General features: G+C 40.2%; 1 protein-coding gene across 1 annotated transcript in view; it reads right to left on the bottom strand.

The window, feature by feature from the left end:
- The window catches only part of CFAP74 (cilia and flagella associated protein 74), a 119,006-nt gene extending 99,329 nt beyond the window's left edge, over positions 1 to 19,677 (bottom strand). The window contains 7 exon segments of the mRNA XM_031961569.1: positions 1,670 to 1,774; positions 2,860 to 2,958; positions 4,698 to 4,841; positions 6,763 to 6,844; positions 10,697 to 10,822; positions 19,212 to 19,281; positions 19,387 to 19,677. Coding sequence (XP_031817429.1) covers positions 1,670 to 1,774; positions 2,860 to 2,958; positions 4,698 to 4,841; positions 6,763 to 6,844; positions 10,697 to 10,769 — 503 coding nt within the window. The 5' untranslated portion in view covers positions 10,770 to 10,822; positions 19,212 to 19,281; positions 19,387 to 19,677.
- Between the last annotated feature and the right edge of the window lie 260 nt (positions 19,678 to 19,937).

Here is a 19,937-nt window from a genome sequence, read left to right as displayed (position 1 = left end):
TGTTCCCCTCCCCCAGGCCCAATAGATAGTTCTTACTAAAACACATCAACCACACAAGGCTGTTTGGCTGGGCCCACAAAGTAATCTGATTTTATAGTTTTCCCCTAAGTTCTCTTAAAGCAATGAACTAGAAACATTCCTTCAGGAAATGTGCTAAACATTTTACAGAACAGAACTGTAAGAAGGGAAAATTAAGTTTAATACTTTAGAGGAAGAATAAAAAAAAATCGGCAAACTGAAAAGCTCCATGAACCAAAGTAGAGGGTTGTCCTTTTAACCTTTACATCAGCTCTGAGGGTTCAATTAGTTTTCTGTTGTCAGCTAACTTTGTTGTTGTTAAATCATATAGATGTGATCCTATCTGGGGTTTTCTTGGCAAAGAAACTAGTGGCTTATAGTTTCCTTCTCTAGCTCATTTTACAGATGAATAAACTGAGGCAAACAGGGTGAAGTGGCTTGTCCAGGCTCACAGATAATGGTTTGTCACTTCCTTTTGTAGCTCGTTTTTTTTTTAATTATAGCTTTTTATTTACAAGATATATGCATGGGAAATTTTTCAGCATTGACGGTTGCAAATCCTTTTGTTCCAACTTTTCCCCTCCTTTCCCCCACTCCTTCCCCTAGATGGCAGGTTGACCAATACATGTTAAATATGTTAAAGTTAGATACAATATATGTATACATGTCCATACAGTTATTTTACTGTACAAAGAGAATCAGACTTTGAAATAGTGTACAATTAGTCTGTCAAGGAAATCAAAAATGCAGGCAGACAAAAATAGAGGGATTGGGAATTCTATGTAGTGGTTCATAGTCATCTCCCAGAGTTCTTTCCCTGGATATAGCTGGTTCAATTCATTACTGCCTAGCTTGTTTTTACAGATGAGTAAAATGAAGCAAGCAGGGTGAAGTGGCTTGTCCAGAATTATTAAATTCTTCACTCCTACTATCCATTATTATACTCACCTTTCCCCTAATCTACAACGTCGCCCTCCCACACAAACCTAGCAACTTCCCATTTCTGTGTAAGAACACAGTATTTTGTCATTTCCTTTTCTGGCTCATTTTACAGATGAGTAAACTGAGGCAAACAGGGTGAAGTGGCTTGCCCAAGCTAACACAGATAATGGTTAGCCCCTTCCTTCTCTAGCTCATTTTACAGATGAATAAACTGAGGCAAACAGGATTGATTGATTTGTCCAGGGTCACTCAGCTAATAAGTGTTTGAAGCTGGATTTGCATTCAAGATGAGTCTCTCCTAACTCCTGGCCTGGCACTCTCTGTCCTATGGGGCCCACTAGCTGTACCATTAGCTAGCATTTACATTGAGCCTTGAGGTTTATCGAGCACTTCATAGACAGTGTCTCATTTGAATCTCACAACAACTCTGGGAAACAGGTGCTATTATTAGCCTCATTTTACAGATGAGGATATGGAGGCTCAGAGATATTAAAGGATTTGCTCAGGACCTGACAAATGTCTGGAGGAAGATTTAAGCTTGGGTTTTCCTGGCTTGAAGACCAGCGTTCCCATTTATAAATTCTTATTTTTTTCTCCTTCAAATGAATTAATAAGGGACTTTAGCCCTCAGGAGTGTGCAGCCCTGTTTAATAAGTGAACATTACAATGAACCCCAAGCCCTTCCATCCCATCGCATTTCTGAACTTACTCGTTTTCTTTTAGAATCGAAGAAATCTTCATCTCCAGGTCTTTCTCATGCTCCTGTTCAGTGCACAGACGTTGGTACATGGCTTGTAGACGAAACACAGCTGCACTGGGGTGGGCAAATCAGAGGGAGGAAGGAAGATGTTGGGAACGCTGAATGGGAAAATCTCGCAGGCTCCCCAAGCCTTTGGGCTGAGACCCACGTTTGAAACGTTTCCTGATTTATGTTACCATAATGGCTTTCGGTGAGATCCCCCAGTTTCTAGGTCCCAGCAAAGACACCTATTAGACTGCACCATCCCTTTACAAAGTCACAGAACTTCACAAGTAGATGGGGTCTTCGCAATCCGCTAATCTACCTCCTTTATTTTACAGACTTGGAAATGGGTAGTCAGAGAGGGCAGTGACCTTCTCCCAATTGAATGGTATTTTTCTACTCTTTTCGCATCAAGAGAATAAATACCCCCTCAGGAACTGGTTCTAATTTAAAAGTATATTCATATGAATATTTAACAAAATATTAAAGTGTAATCCAAAAAAAAGTATATTCATAAATCAGTTGTTTGGAAATCTGGGATCTTGACCTTCTTGATCCAGGTTTGGGGTTTTTTCCATGACCCTGAGCTGCCCTGCTAAATTAAAATTCCCCTACAAGTGCACTTGTTCTTTTTGTGGATAAATGGTCATCATAAGGATGAGATCCATTCCCATTACACCTCCTGGGAGCTGCCATGCTCCAGCTATTTTGGGGGCCAGTGGTCTCGTGATAATCCCAAAGTCCCCCCCAGAAGAACACAACTAGGTTATCAGCAACACACATATATACACCAACATGTGCAGACACAATGCACATATGTACATATACACATACATGCACAGACTGTGCATGAGCACACATGCATCCAGGCACGCAATGCACCCCTACTATAAATATACATACATATGTGTGTTCATATGTGCACGTATGTAAGCATGTACACAAGGGGAAACACACTGTGTGCAGACATGTCTCTGCAATGCACATGTATGTGTATACATGCACATGCACATAGATGCAGATAAATCCATGTTTTATTTCTTTGGATGCTTCTGTGCCTCTCCCACAGAAAGAACAAGCTGCTGTTTGGAGAATCCTCCACATCCCCCACTCCTTCCCGGGGAGGGCAGGCAGTACAGGTCAGTAGCTCTACGCACCTGTTGTGGGCCTCTTTCTCCATCTGTATTTCAGCCTCCACTTGGGCTTTCTGTTTCTGAATTGACTCTATCCGCTGCAAACACGCATCTAGATCCTCCCTGGAATGGAAGGAAAGCTTTTAGCTAGATGCGTGGTCTTCTTCTTCCTCTTTTGGAAAGACAGGACTCTTAGGAAGGGGAGGAAAGGCAGGGAGGGGCCATTTCTACTTGCACACGGGTGCAAGACCTGAATTTGGGGTAGCCCTGAAGTCACTTAACCCCAACTGCCTCAGCAAAAATAAGTAAATAAACAAATAAAAAGAAAGACCTGAATTCAAATTTGCCTCTGATACTTTACTGTCTATGTGACTTTTTTTCCTTCCTCCCTTTCTACCTTCATCACATGATTATCCCTAGCACTTGGCCCAGAATTAAGTACATAAGAAGTGCTCCTTCCTTTCTTTCTCTCTTCTTCCTTCCCCTTTCTTTTCCCTTCTTCCTTCATTTCCTTCATCAAATGGCTATCCTAAGCACTTAACATAGTGGTAAGCACACATAGATGCTAGATAAATAAAGACTCCTTCCTTCCCCCCCTCCCTTCTTTCTCTCTTTTCTTTCTTTTTTTCCTTCCTTTCCTTCTCCCTCCCTTCTGCCTTCCTTCCTTCCTTCCTTTCTTCCTTCCTTCCTTCCTTCCTTCCTTCCTTCCTTCCTTCCTTCCTTTCTTCCTTCCTTCCTTCCTTTCCTCTCTCTTCTCTTTCCCCCTCCTTGATCTCTTGGCCCCTGTGGGGGCTATGAACAAGGAGGATCCCAAATCAAACAATTACAAAGAGAAAAGCTCTTCCCAGAGCTGCATGGCCCAGAAACTCTCTTTTATGTGTCTTCTCGCCCCAGAGCATGCGTGTGGAGGGGGGCTCTTAGGGTCCTGCCAAACTAGAGAGAACGAGCTTGATCTTTCCAGTCACTCCTTTTCACTTGCTGATTTAGAAATAAAATTTTAACACCTTCTTTGAGATTTGTACGCTAGTATCACTTTCAAGTCATTTGCTTCATGATTCCCAGGGAAATATCAAAGAATCAATCCCCACCAACGCAGCCCATGGAGCGGCTTCTTCAGAGCCCCCCTAATCATTGCTATACTAGGGATTTTTTTTTTGTCTCTAGGCACGTATCCCTAGCAACGATCAGTACTCAGCATCCCTTTATACTATTCTTAATGGACTAATTAGACCTTCTGAATATGACAAGGAGGGGAAGGTTTAAACGAATTGAGCTTTGGGTTGCTGGGAAGGGGGTTGGAGGTTTTATCTTATCTTCCTTTTTTAGAGACCTCCTGATAAGTAGAAAATTCTTCCAGTTTGAGGAACTGATGAAAGAAGAAAGGTATATGTGGTAGGATGGGGAAGTATGAGGGGAGAAGTAAAAAGGAACTATGTTATGGAGCTTATAGATGCAACACAAAAAATGGAGAGAAAGAAAGGAAGGGAGGGAAAGAGAGGGAGAGAAAAGGGGGGAGGGAGGGAGAGAGAGAGAGAGAAAGAGGAAAAGGGAGAAGGAGAGGGAGAGGGAGATCAAATCCACAATTCTACAAACTCTTATTTTCACCTCCCCAAAGTCATCCCCTATCCCTCAAAGGAATATGTCACCACAGGAGCTCATCATTCCTTGGGAACTTGTAGCTGAATCTCTGCTGGGAAAAAATCTTGCAATATTGTCTCATCCCTACACACTGACTGTCTCCATTGGGACACTGTTGAGAAAGGCAGGTGGAGTTGAGTCCTCTAAAGCCCTCTGGGTGCTCAGGGCAGACTTTTCCAGTTCAGTTCCTTCCTTAAGTTTTTCCCCCACTAAAACATACTCACTTGGTTTTCATAAGAAAGAATTTCTTTTCATCATGTATTTTATCCAAGTTGCTTATATTTCTTCGCAGGCGCAATGTGCGAACTCTGTCTTTGTAAGTCATTTTTTTCTTCCTGTGGCTTGGTACCCTCTTTTTCTTATATTTCCTTAAAATGAAAGAAAAATATCTTCAGTTATGGGCAATAAGTTGGGCATGGTTAGCGATGTTGGAGATTCACATGCTTGAGAAGGAAATCAGATTATGAATCTGTCATTTGCTGTCTGTGGGCCCTAGGGCAAACCATTCCTGCTCTTGGCTTCCATTTTCTCATCCATAAACTAAAAGGGAGATCTTAGAACTCCCTTCGACTTCTAAAAACCATGAACCAATGAATTCTATAGTCAGGGATGTCCATTGGCTAAATCCCCATGGATTAATTTATCATCAGCTAATAGTGAGGCAGGAGAAGGGCAGTATTTTTCAAACATCCCAAACTCTACAACCCTCTCCCACCCTAATGCATTTCTACTTCTAGAATTCTAGGAAAAGATTACATCAGATTACAATCTATAACATCAGATTTGATCATTAGAATATATCATGAGTAAAATCCTCTCTTCCCACAATTCGTTTGTCACATCGTTTTTTAAAAAAATGAACTTAGCTTAAGAAAAAACAATCAAATACATTAGTAATGGAAGAGGAATCAGGAAATGTGAATTTTAGTCTTATGTCCCCCCATTCATCTTTCCCTAGTCAATGAATCTCTAAATTTCAGTTTCTTCCTCTAGAAAATAGATATAATAAAGTCTAGGGTAGGTAGGTGGCCCAGAGAATAGAGTACCAGGCCTGGAGTCAGGAAAATTTCACCTTGAGTTCAAAAGTGGCCTCAGACATTTATAAGCTGTGTGACTCTGGACAATCACTTAACCGTGTTTAAGTCAAACCATGTTTGCCTCAGTTTCCTCATCTGTAAAATGAGCTGGAGAAGAAAATAACAAACCACTCCAGAATTGGACAATCTTATAAAGGACTGTACAATAACAATAACAATATAAGAGCCTTCCTTTAGATGTTTTACAGTCATTGGGAGATTCAAATAAAATAAAAGATATGAATACTATGCAAACTTAAATGGCATTATTTTCATTATCCCTAAATAAGTATAATATTCCCTTTACCAAAGGAGCAGCCTCTTAGTTGATGAGTCCAAAGTAAATAATTTTAATCATAAAGACATGTTACATAAAATGTGCAAAAAGTTCACCTGTTTCTTTACACACACTACCTCATTTCAGTCTCACAATCACTCTTTGAAGGTGCTACAGACATCCTAATTTATAGCTAAGACTAGGAGGCTCAGAGCAGCTACAAGATTTGTGTGCATAGTCACACAACCAGAATTAGGAAAGGGATTGAATCCCTGATTTCAAATCTAACACTTTTCCACTGTTAGCCTTCCCCAGAAAAATCAATAATCAGTCTCCCAATGGGCACAGAATGCCCAGGTTAATGTTACTAGATAATGTTATATTCCATGATCTTCAGAGTATCATAAACCAAATCACATTCTCTTCCCCTTCCCCACCCCCCAAAAAGGAGAATGTATTGAGTGCTGTGTTGTTAAATATTTTATAACCAGCTTTAATTTGAACTGAGTTATTGACATTTTCTCCATCGTTTTCTTAAGTCTAGGCAATCAACAAACCAGTAAGTAAAGCTTTGATCTGTAATGAATGCTGATTTCTAAGATGTAAATATTTGTTGTGGTTTATTTGGATCTGACTCTTTATAACTCCATTTGGGGTTTTCTTGGTAGAGACACTGGAGTGGTTTGCCATTCTCTTCTCCAGCTCATTGTACAGATAAATTGAAGCAAACAGGATGATGTGACTTGCCTACTGTCTAGTAAGTGTCTGAAGCCAGGTTCCGGACTCCAAGACCCGTGTTTTATTCAGTATGTCACCTAACTGCCCAAGGTATAAATGCTCCCTCTGAAAATTCAATAACTGGCAAGCTAACTCAGCATACTTCTGGTACACTGTAACAACAACAATAACAACAGTAATTAAAAGATAAGCAGTTACCATCCAAAGTCAAAGGAGGCATTCTTGTCAACCTTCTGGTGAATCTTTCTTTCATTTTTACTCTTTAACTCACCAAATCCATCTGTTTTTAGAAATGAAAATATATTAAAATATGAAACTCCAGTATCTAATCTTATTCAACAGACATATATTAAGTGCCTACTGAATGCAGAGCTCTGTGCTAGAAGATGGGAGCCCATACTTAAATTATGAAATATACAATTCACTGGTTGGGAGAGGATGTGTCCACAAATAGTTTATAAAACAAATTAAATACATAGGAGAGATCAAAGAAAGTACCCTGTGAGGTTAAAAGATAGGGTAGAAAAGGGAAGGCTTCATGGTGGAGGTGGCTGATGAATTAATTCATCCCAGGAAGGAAAAGCCTTCAATCAAACGATCAACCAGTGGCAAAGAGAGGGAAGTCACTTCTGACATGGGGGAAGGAAACATGGCAGTATGGCATTTGGGGAGGTGGAAGACTGACAGATCAGAATGCTAAAACCTCAAAGAAATGACATTTTAAAAGCTTCATTCCTCTGTATGATAAAAATCCCTTGTCTCTGGGTACAAATGAGTGCCATTTTCCACTTGGGAATGGCAGTTCCAGGACAGCAGGTGAATCAGTTCCAATCAGTTTCTTGATGAAAGAAAAAGAGTGCTCTCTTTCCAAGGCACCATGAAAAATCCGGACCTATAATATGTATAATGATTGCCCAGCTGTGGCTGTCTTCCTCGTACTCATGTGGTCTTTGTAATCAATTTGATTAGTTCTCCTGAAAATATGGCATGAGAAAGATGTCATTCCACTTCTCCCATCATTACACAGCTGCTGTGGACTAATAAAATACATACACTTAGAAGTAGTTTCTGTTAGAAAGGTCTGCCAGTCCACTGATGATTTGGGCAGACAGCATAAGAAAAACCTTTTCCACTACTGGCGTTCATGAATAAATATTGTTTTTTCACACAACTTGCAAAATAAAAATATATGGACATATTTTTATTAAATATTTCTGAGGAGAGACAGCATAGTCTCTTCATGGAAAGGGAGTGGATAGAAGCCAGGTTTTGCAACTGGACCTACCTGTGTTCAAATTCTTCTTCTTACATGTACTGGCTGTGGACTAGCCAAAGCTTGTTACTGTGGGTTGTGACCCTTTATGGAGTCTTATAACTGAATGTGGAGGTCGTGAAATTAAGCTTTATTATCAGGAAGTGTTTGATTTGTATAACTCCTTTATATTTCTATATATCTGGGTTTGTATAAAAAGAGGTTGCAAGTGGAAAGTTTTTTTTTTTTTTAAATAATGGCTTTTTTATTTTTCAAAAATTGTCCAATAAGTTGAAAAGGGGTTATGACCTTTACTGGTGGGGAGGGGTACCCATGTCCATATTACATAAATCCAAAACACTGAAGTGTTCATTGTAATCTAGAAGGAAAAAATACATACTGGATTGGAAGCCTTGGGTCCAAATCTGCGTTTTACTATTTACTGTTTCTGTGACCTTGGACAAGTTACTTCTCCCTAGACTTAAGTTCCCTCTTCTGCCAAATGACAGGTTTGGACTAAATTACCTTTAAGGTCTCCTCCAGCTATAATATTATGTGATTCTCCTTTTTGAGTGTGGGATGCACACAGAGGATTTCAGTGAGTATATAGCATCCTCTATCTCTACATAAAGTGGGGATAGGGAAGATACAGAGATAGCCCCAGGGTTAAAGTAGGCTGTGGCTCACCATTCCCAGCTATCTATTATGCAAAGGCTGACTGAAGGCCTATAATGAGCAATGATGATCAGAGAGAGAGAGAAAAAAAAAACAGTATTAGGGTTAGAATAGCTTGCATTTATACAAATATATATTCTCAAAAAAGCCAAGTTAATAGCTATTCTGATCAATGCTATGATCCAAGATATTTCAAAAAGACTCATGATAGAAAATGCTATCTACCTTCAGAGAGAGAACTGATGAATTCTGAGAGCAGATTAATCATTTTCTCATTTTGTTTTTTTGGGCTTTTTTGGTGATTTGGTCAATATGGAAATATGTTTTCCATGATTTCATGTGTATAACTGATATCATACTGCTTGTCTTCTCAGTGGGAGAGGGGCTGGAGAGTGGGAGAGTATTTGGAACTTAGATTTTTTTTTAAAAAAACTAAACGAATAATAAAATTTTAAAAGAAAGCCAAGTTGAAATGTTGACTTCGTGAGTAGAATGAAGAGAACATTGCACACAGCAACAAGAAGATTATGTGATGACCAACTCTTTTCAACAATGAGGTGATTCAGGTCAGTTCCAATAGACTTGTAATGGAAAAAGCCATCTGCATCTAGAGAGAGAACCGTGAGAGCTGAATGTGGACTACAACATAGTATTTTCACCTTTTTGTTATTGTTTGCTGGCTTTTTCTTTCTCATTTTTTTTCCTTTTTGTTCTGATTTTTCTCTTCAGCATGATAATTGTGGAAATATATATATATATATACAAGAATTGCACATGTTTAGCATATTTTGGATTACTTGCTGTCTAGGGGAGGGGTGAGGGGAAGGAGGAAGAAAAATTTGGAACGTGAGGTTTTGCAAGAGTGAATGTTGAAAACTATCTCTGCATATATTTTGAGAATAAAAAGCTATTATTAAAAAAAAGAAATGTTGACTTCAAATTGTTAGTGAAGCCTGCCTCCCATCTCGTGGAAAAGAAAAGCGGTGGGCTCTGGGCATATAATGAGTAGCTGTGTGACCCTGAGAAACTTACTTAAAAAAAAATCTTCCTAGAGGCAGTTACAGCCCTGAAGTCAAAAGAACCTGAGTTCAAATCTGGACTCAGATACTAAACACTTAATAGCTGTGTGGCCCTTGGCAAGTCACTTAACCTCAACTGCATCAGCAATAAATAAATAAATAAATCTTCTTGTGCCTCAGTTTCCTTATTTGTAAAATGAGGGACTTGGATCCAGCATTACAGACCTGTCTGGCTAATCGATTGATTTAATGGCTTTGTCATATGAGAAAGTTCTAGGGGATGGACAAGGATGAAGAGAGAAGAAAGTTAGTGGGATACAATAATGATATTTAAAAAACAACATCAATAAGGCCTTTAAAAAAATAGAACTAAAGAGCCATAACTAGATGATCTCTGAGGTTCCTTCCAATTCCCAGTTTATAAAACCTATAAATTACCTCTGCATTTGAGGACCAGACTCTTAGCTTAACCTGAATTTTACCGGAAATTCTGTCTATCCCTTAGATAGCCTAACCTAATTCTTGTTTGCAATGATTTTTAAAAACCAAATGGATTAGCTAAAGCATTGTTATAAAAATAGAAGACCCGACAGAGAAAGGGAAACCCCCTCCCCCACTGCTACATTACCCAACATCCAACATCCAAGTCCAGAGGTGAATGAATTCTCAGTTTTGAGTGACAAGTGGTATATTCACTCAATTCAACTCAATACCTGGTGCAGGAATCAAAGTTATGTTCCTTATTGACCAGTAGGTAGCACAATAGGGAAGAGTACCAGATTAGGGGTATCAATTTTCTTATCTGTGAAATGGGGATAATGATACCTAGAGTATCAATTTCACAGGGTTGCTATGTAGCAACTCAGGCACCACATCCTAAGAGAACCTTTTATTAATTTTTACAGGGGACAGATAGATGGCACAGAGTGCTGGACTTGGAGTCAGGAATACTTGAGTGTGACTCCAGACAAGCTACTTACGCTTCCTATACTTCACTTTCAAATGGGGGTTGGGAAGGGTCAGACTCAACAGTCTCTAAAATCCCTGTGACTTTATAATTTACTTTGGAAAATTGGAAAATGGTCCAAGTATTATGGCCACATCTTCTCCAACAGCACGAGTAACACACTTATCGATATGCATGTTTCGTTTCAATTTATAATTAGTAAAACATTTTAGACTCCACCTCTCTTGAATTCTTCCAGATTTGAAATGGTTTCTGTTAACTCATCTTTGTTCTGAAAACGGAAATCAGCCATCTGTTCCTCTGGGAATAATCCAGTACCTTCTGTGTTGGTAAGGCAGAAATAAACTAGGAAAGAAGAAAAAAAATGAATATTTAGTACATCTTTCTCATGCCATATTTTCAGGAGCACTAATCAAATTGATTACAAAGACCACATGAGTACGAGGAAGAGAGCCACAGCTGGGCAATCATTATACATATTATAGGTCCGGATTTTTCATGGTGCCTTGGAAAGAGAGCACTCTTTTTCTTTCATCAAGAAACTGATTGGAACTGATTCACCTGCTGTCCTGGAACTGGCAATAGGGTAGCATGATTTTTACAAATGTTTGGGATATGTTAAGAAATTAAAAGAGAGTCTTCAGCTGAAGACTCAACGGGTAACAGTCCTTTATTAAGAAACTTTACATATCTGTTTCATTTAAAACAAGGATGTCAAAACACACTATAAGAGAAGCTCCTTTGAATAAAAAGAAAACAGCATTTAAAAATTCATCAGATTCAAAAAGTTCCATTAATTTATCACTGTTGTTAGAGAAAAATCTACTGAGTGATGATCTTCATGATAAATGTTTATATTCAAAGCTTACATATGGGATGGGATAGAAGAGGGCTGGTTCTCAATGGTGGCCTCTAAACCATAAAGGAAAGATGTTGAATTCATCTTTGAGATAATATCAATCCTTTCAAGGCTCCATTCAAATTGAGTTTCTCTTCCCCTTCTACGATAGGTGATTTGTTGAATATTAACTTCCCATGTTTCGGTATTTTCCCAAGACTTTAAATGGTTAATCTACTTGGTCCTGTTCTGTTTAGTATACAGGCTGTGCATAAATCAAGGCAATCCCACAGAATCTTGAAACACAAGAACCAAAGTAAACATGATGACAAATGGTTTGAAAAAATACGACTAATTAATATAGCAAGTGAAGGAGAGAGATCCAAGATCTGTTATTTACATTAAAAACCCACATGTAATTTCTTTTTTATGAGTGGTAATCAAAATTAAGATACTTGCCCAGAGTCACACCGCTAACAAGTGTCAAGTATCTGAAGCTGGATTTGAATTCAGGTCCTTTTGACTCCAAGGCTGGTGCTATTCCTGCATCATTTAACTGACTCCCACATACACCATCATAGCTTATTCTCTACCTATTCTATAGGGTTGTTGCCAAGGAAAGCTCTTTGTAAACCCTGAAACATTCTACAAGTGTGAGTTATGACTATTACTGCTTGTGCTTGCCTATTCCCATTTGTTTGCCATTCACTTTGACAGCTACTTTAGTCTAGTGTTAGCAGGGCTTCTACTTTATCTTGGAGCTTAATTTGCCAAGACTTCCATTACAATGGTTGCACTGTTCTTTCTAGCTCTGATATATATTTTTTTGAATATCATAATTCAGCCATGGCAAGGAATCATTTTGCTGGTGATTTGAGATGCATCTTAAAAACGTTCCCCAATATCAAATTGTCCCTCTCATACTTTTCATGTTAAGGTGGCTAAATCAAACCATTCGGCTCACATATTTTTCCCTTAAAAAGATCCCCTCTAAAAATAGTAAATAGCGATGACAATAATGCCATTCATTAAGAAAAAACCTTTAAATTTCTAAAATGATCCTTTAACAAACCCATGTGATCAGTATTGTAATTTTTATTATCTCTATTTTATAAATGAGGAAATTATGACGAAAGTATTTAAGTATGTTGACCATAGTATGGTAACATATCAGTAATTTTTTTAGCAACAAATATTTATTTATTAAATACTTAATCTGTAGATGAAACACAAACATCTGTGTCTGACACTTAAAGCCTTCTACAAACTGATCCAACCTACCTTTCCAGACTTATTCCACAATGCTACTTCTTATGAACTCTCCAGTGTGGTCAAACTGGTTTGCTCACAGAGTTCTGTAACAAGTGTAGGCTCTCTAGTTACTTTCCTGACTCCCAGTCACCCTGGTAGGCCGGCGTCCCCAAAGCTCAAAGGACAACTTCTTATTGCTTCAGAATCTAGTACGGAAGGGCTGGAATGTTTTTTCCCCTAGTGCTATTTACACATGAGCCCCCACTGGTGTGTTTCCTCCATGATTATGATTTGATATCAAATAATCAGCTACACTTTATTCACTTTTAGAAGGGGGCAGTTGTTAAGATGGTATAGTGATGACAGCTGATACAAATCAATCCACCAAAGGTCTATTGCCACACTCTCCCCTAGGAATATACAGAATTTAAGAAAAAGTAGTCTCAAGCTCAAAGAGCACATTTATCAGAGGTCTCTTGGTTGCTAGAAATCCTTTTCTCCTTCATGTGAAGTATTCACAAATACCCATTAGGTACAATGTAGCTTTTCTGTTGGACTTATAGAGTTATGAAACTATCTTTCCTCAGTGTACCCGGCTTGTCCGTCGTTTCCAATACAGCTACTACTGGCAATCATTGTTCCAGATATATGTCAAAGGGACCCATGTTCTTCAATGCCAAACAAAGAGTCCAAATCTTATGGATCCTCCAAAGCTCACAATATCCTTCTTTGGCCAAGAAGGACATGACTGAGGTTGGGATTCTTCTTTTCTTCCTCAAGTGATTCCTTCCCTTTGGCTTGGTCCTCTCTCCTCTGAGGCACTTCTATGGTCTGCTATTTTATTTTATTTTACAAACCCCACAAGATATGACAGAGTCCCTTGAACCAGTACCAACATATTTCCTGGGCAGGTCACATCAGTTCATCCAGTGGCCTTCAAGGATCTCTAAAGAAATCAAGGACTTTTATACTTTAGATGGGATGACTTGATAGATTGCATCAACCAACCCCCTGCTTTATATTCCATTCCATTATCAGTCTCCATGCTTCGGTATGGTTTTTCCCCCATCGTGTGTGTTACACACTCCTTTCTCATCTCTATCTCTTAGAATCTCTATATTTTTTCAAAGTGTCCTACCTGAAACTGTACTCATTCCCCTACAGCTGCTAATTCCCTGTCCCATTAAACAAATCTGTTTCTATTTATTTGTACATGTTTGTATTTTTTATGTTGTTTCTTCTGAAAGAATGTAAACTCCTTGCATGTCTGTTTCATGTTTATCTTTGCATCCCCATATTTATCAATCAGTAAACATTTATTAAGCGCCTACTATTTACCAGGTCAAGCAGCTGCCGATAGAACATTAGGTTTGGAATCAAGAGCAATTGAATTCAAATTCAATTTCAGAAACTTTCCAGCTCTGTGACTTAACCCTCGTGAAGGAAATGGCAAACCACTCTGGTATCTTTGTCCAGAAAACCCCATGGACAGAAAGATCCCTAGAGTCACAAAGAGTAAAACATAGACGACTATTGCCAAGCACTGTGGTAAGTGCTTTACAAATATCTCATTTAATCTTCAGAACACCCTGGAAGGTCTCAGGTACCATTATTCTTCCCATTTTTCTGTTGAGGAAACTGAGGCAAACTGCTGTTAAGTGACATGCCCAGGAGTACATAGCTAGTGTCTGACACTGAATTTGAATTCAGGTCTTCATGACTCTGGGTCCGATGCACTCTTTCTGCAGCTGCCTGGCTGCTGTGAGACAAGTGGAGGGAGTGTTCAGGAGAAAGACTCTTGAGTTCTGTTTCTGATATGTGGAGTTACAGTTGCCCATCAGATACTCAGATAATTAGATTTATGTCATGTGTATCTGCATTTTTTATACTTACTTCTCCACATATATGTAGTTTCTTCTAAAAGAACATCATTTTCCTGAAGGCAAGCACTATTTTGTTTGTGTTCTATGTTCCTAGCACTTACCACAATGCTCGGTAAACAATAGGCACTTAATGCATGTAGATGAATAGGTTTCTCCTAGGCAGGTGACAAAACCATCCTTCTGGGAGTGACATTTCTGTAAGTAATTTGATGGCTTGTCATGGATGCTGAACAGTCACACAAAGTCCTTCTTACTTGAGGGTGATAAAAAGATTGACAGAGATCATAGAATCATAACCATAGATTTAAAGCCAGAAGAGAGCTTACAAGCATCCTTATATTACAGATGAGGAAACTGAGCCTCAGAAAGGTTGGATTGTTTGCCAAGGAGTATATCATCAGTCAATCAATCAATAAACATTTATTAAGAGCACCTTAAGGAGAAGCTAGGTGATGCAGTGGATAGAGCACCAACCCTGAAATCAGGAGGACCTGAATTCAAATCTGGCCTCAAACATTTAACACTCCCCTCACTGTGTGACCTTGGGCAAATCACTTAATCCCAGTTGCCTCAAATAAATAAATAATTTTTTAAAAAAGGGGACAGCTAAGTAGTGCAGTGGATAGAGCACCAGCCCTAAAGTCAGGAGGACCTGAATTCAAAACTGGTCTCAGACCCTTAACACTTGCTAGCTGTGTGGTCCTGGGAAAGTCACTTAACCCCAATTGCCTCAGCCAAAAAAAAGGGGGGGGGAAGGAGCACCTCCTATTTACTAGGTGCTATGCTAAACTCTCTGGCTCAAGGACCTCACAGTTTAATGGGGAAAATATTAAGTAACACAATATGTAAGAAGAAGCTACAAAAAGAATAAATAGGAAATAAGAGGGGTAGGGAAGGCTTCCAAAAAAAAAAAAAAAAAGTAAACTGGAGGCATCTGCAATCAATAGCAGATGAGAGAGTGCATTTCAGGCACGGGGACAGCCAGAGAGTATGCTGGGAGCCTGGAGAGAGAATATTTTGTTGATGGAATAGTCAAAGATAACAGCTATTTTTGTATTACTTAATATTTTGTATTATTATGTACTTTGCACAATGTCTGGCACATAATAGGAGCTTAATAAATGCTTATTATTTTAACTAATGATCAGTTAAGTGTTAGGAGTGGGATCTGTATCAGGTTTTCCAGACTCCAAGTCTGGAACTCTAGCCATTACGTCATCCTGCCTCATCCCTACTACCTCAATCCTTCCTCTCCAGAGTTCTCTGTTTTTTTCTGTTGAGAACCCCCTGCACCCTTAGAGACATCCAGGTTCACAATTTGCTTCCTCTCTAACATTTTCCTGAACCTCAAAAAACCACCCCCACCACTCCAAAGCTGTTGCAATTCTCACTTCTCAGCACATCATGCATCCATCTTCTCTCCTCCCCACTCACATTGTCCCCATTCACATTCAGGGTTGCATCACCGCGAGTCTGGACTATTGCAACCGCTTCTGGGTTCCCCTCCCTCTAATCCATCCTCCACATATCCATTCTGAGATTCAGGCTAGTCTGTGATTTTTGTGGTCCAAGAGATGTGCTAACTCTTTATATGACATTTTTAGGATGGCAATTCCATGAGTTTCTGAGTGATGTGTTTTGTCACAGAAATTTACAATCTGCAGAGATTTAGGCATCTTGGGGTATTCTGTCTACATGTTTTGATTTATAAGGTTGTGCATAAAATTTCTCTTTTAAAAAACCTTCTTCTAAGCCTTTATTGTTGTTTAGTCATTCGATAATATCTGATTCTTTGTGACCCCATTTGTGACCTAACCCCTCCATCTGGGGTTTTCTTGGCAAAGATACTGAAGTGGTTTGCTATTTCCTTCTCTAGTTCATTTTTCAGACAAGGAAACTAAGGCAAACAGGGTTAATAGGCAAATAGTTCTGCCTATGGTAATATAGCTAGGAAGTGCCTGAAACTGGATTGGAACTCAGATCACCTTAACTCTGGCCCAGTACTCTATCCACTGTATCTTCTCTTCTCCCTTACTAGGTAACTCTTGGTGACATGATCGGTCTCTGCCTTGTGATTCTTTCCTTTTTCCTTTCCCTTTTCCCTTCCCTTCTCTTTTCCCTTCCCTTCCTTTCCCCTTTCCCTTCTTTTCCCTTCTCTTTCATTTCTCCTTCCTCTCCTTGCCTTTCTTCCCCTTCCTTTTTCTCCCTTTCCCGTCCCTACTCCTTTTCTTCCCCTTCCTTTCACTTCCTTTCTCCTCCCTTCCCTTCTTTTTCCTTTCCTTCCCTCTTTCCTTCCTTCCTTGCTTCATCTTCCTTCGTTCCTTTTCTTCCTCCCTCTATCCTTTTTCCTTCCTTTCTCCCTCCCTCCCTTCCTTTCCTCCATCTCTTCCTTTCTACCTTTCCTTCCTCCCTCTCTCTCTCCCTCTCTCTTTCCTCCTCTCTCTCCCTCCCTTCCCCTCTCCCTTTCCTTTCTTCCTTTTCCACTTTCTCCCTCTCTTTTTCTCCTACTTCCCTTTTCTAACCTTGGTTTTCATATTTTCTTTTTCTTACTTCTCCCTTCCTTATACCTTAGATCCCTTAGTCTCTTTCCTTTCTCCAGTCTTGCTTTAAATCCCTGGTGTGGTCCCTCAAACTTCAGAGACTACAATTATCTGGCCTAGACCATAAGGCCAGAGTACCCCCATATACAACCTTATCCTAACTCTCAAGAAATTCATTCTCTTCAGTCTGTTGCTCCCTGTTAATGTAACAACCTTGAGCAGGTCATATGTTCTCAGGGCATGAATTTCCTCATTTCTAATATGTAAAGACTAGTTTAGATGATTTTAAAATTCCTTACAGCTGAAAATCCCATTATCTGGATGGCAGAAGGAAAATAAACCCCTAAGCAGGATACATGGAATGGTGGGGTATATGAAAGAGACAAGACCAGGAAAGTGTTGGGAAAAATATCAGGGACTGTTTTGTATTATCCAAAATGGGCCTTGATGGTTGGGAGGGAGTAGTGAGAAAGTAAAGATATAGTTCATTTCTTGCACACAAAAAGACATAAGCAAGAAGAGAGAGGAGATGGTAGAAGATAAGTTAAGAAAGGAGGCAAAGAAAGGAACCCACTTTCATCATAATTATATGGAAAAAAACAGTAATAATAGCTAACATTTATAGAGCACTTACTATGTGCCAGAGCCTGTGTTAAGAGCTTTACAAAATCTCATTTGATCCTCATAACAACCTTGGGAGGTGCTATCACCATTTGATGGTGGAGGAAACTGAGGCAGACAGAGGTTAACAGAGGCATACAGTTATGTCAATGTCTAAAGCAAGGTTTGAACTCAGATCTTTGAAATTGAAGGTCCACTGCTTCGATCACTGAGTCACTTAGTGTTTATGACTAGGAAGGGAGGTTTTGAAAAATTCTGAAAGCCAGTATTAAGTGTTTATACTTTAGGTGCAGCTAGATGGCGCAGTAGATAAGAGTGCTGGCCCTGAAAACTTCAGTGACCCTCCAAATAAAGTATAAACTTTTTTCCCCCCTGAGGCAATTGGGGTTAAGTGACTTGCCCAGCATCACATAGCTAGGAAATGTTAAGTGTCTGAGACCAGATTTGCACGTTCAAACCCAAAAAGTTTATACTTTATTTGGAGGATCACTGAAGTTTTCTTAAAAGTGCTCTGGATTGGACCCATGTGACAGGAAAATTACTGGGGACAATGATGTGGAATTGGAGAAATCTGGAAGCAGGAGGAACAATTGAGGTGGCGGCATGACAGAGCAGGGAATGAGTCTTAAAGGTCTCAAAATGAGATAAACTAGACTCTGGTTACAAGAACAGAGAGGAGGGATCCCACTAGCTGCTTAAATGATCATCAAGTAAGCAAATGCAAAGGAAAAATGAGGTAAGGAGAGAAAAGTCTTTTGTGATCTTATTTGGATTTTTTTTTTGGCAGAGGCATCAGAATGGTTTGCATTTTCTTCCCCAGCTCTTTTTTCAAATGAGGAAATTGAGGCAAACAGGATGAAATAACTTCTTTACCAGCTTCTTAAATTATAGGAAGAGCTAGGTAGTACAGTAGATAAGAGTGATGGGCCTGGAGTTAGGAAGAATGAGTTCCAATCCAGCCTCAGATGCTTTCTTGGATAAGTCACTTCATCCTGTTTGCCTCAGTTTCCCCATTTGTCAAATGAGCTGGAGAAGGAAATGGCAAACCACTCCAATATCTCTAAATGGGGTCATGAAAAATTGGACACAACTGATCAATAATAACCCAATGTCAAAGCTTCATCTGTGTTTGTGCTTTTCTGGGCTGAAGGATCCCAGGTTGAGTAGCCTAGTGAAATGACCCTGTGATCAGGAGTCAGAGAGTGAGAGCTCGTAGAATTAGCTGGATTCGAATAATCACTGCCCTTTACTTCTTAAGTGTCTGTGGCCAAATCATTTAGCTTCCCCGGCTTCTGTAAAATGGGAATGATTACCCTCGAGGCTTACATCCAAGAGTTGTTATGAGGTTGAACTCATTATATCATAGATTGTAAAGTGCTTTTTAAAAAGTGCCACCTCTCTGTGCCTCAGTTTCTCCATCTGCAAAACCGGAACACCTACAGCTTACTTCACAGGGAAGCTCAACCGGAATCATAGAGGTCGCATTCTCGTTTAACTAAAGTGCCTCGATTTCCCCGTCTGTAAAACGAGAGGCTTAGGCTCGATGACCCTCTCAGTCCCTCCCGGATCTATATCCGTGGATCCATCCCCGCCACACCCACCTGGCACAGCACCTGAGGATCCTTGCAAGGGAGCCGAGCTGAAGGCCACGTGTGACAGCTGTGCCCGTGACTGCAGCCAAAGAAAGGACAGTTACGCAGAGTCCACGGGATAAGGGGGGACCCACGGGAGCGCCCCGGAGCCCGCCGCAGAAGCCAGAGGGAGCGAGACACTTACCTGGCCCACGCTCACAAGTTGCCGGCCGGCCCTAGTTTGTTGTAGGCGGAGCCATGGCAACGGAAGGCTCCACCAGCCATAGAGGAGGTGGGGGTAGGCGGGGAGAGGGGGGAGACAGAAAAGTCTCCCCTTTTTAGGCCAATGGCACCTTCCACCCAGGGTCCTGAGTCCTGCTGGCAGAGACTACGCTCCGGGGCTTGGGGGCGGAGCGAGGATCGTGAGCTCCAGCTGGAGCTCCCACTCCCCCATTGCCACCCTTATTCCTGTCCTCCTCCTCCAAGGGAAAGGGGCGTCCTGGGCGTCGATGACTTCAGTGTTTTGTGGCTCTGACGTAGAGTGTCCGGGAATGACCTCAAAGTATCTGATGTGACCCAGTCGCATCCTCCTGTGATGTCCCGGTGTGGATCTTTGTGGGGGCAGGGAATCACGGGAGCCACAGAGAAACGAGGGCTCCCGGAGAGTTTAAATGAGAACATTAGCTTCTTGAGAAGAGGGAATTCATTCTTTATACTTGCTTCTCCACTTTTGTCTGGTGTTTAATAAATGTTTGT

The sequence above is a fragment of the Sarcophilus harrisii genome, chromosome 3 (assembly GCF_902635505.1).
Source record: "Sarcophilus harrisii chromosome 3, mSarHar1.11, whole genome shotgun sequence".
Lineage (NCBI taxonomy): Eukaryota > Metazoa > Chordata > Mammalia > Dasyuromorphia > Dasyuridae > Sarcophilus > Sarcophilus harrisii.
Note: the sequence above shows the minus strand (reverse complement) of the source record. Positions and strands in the feature narration are given on the sequence as shown.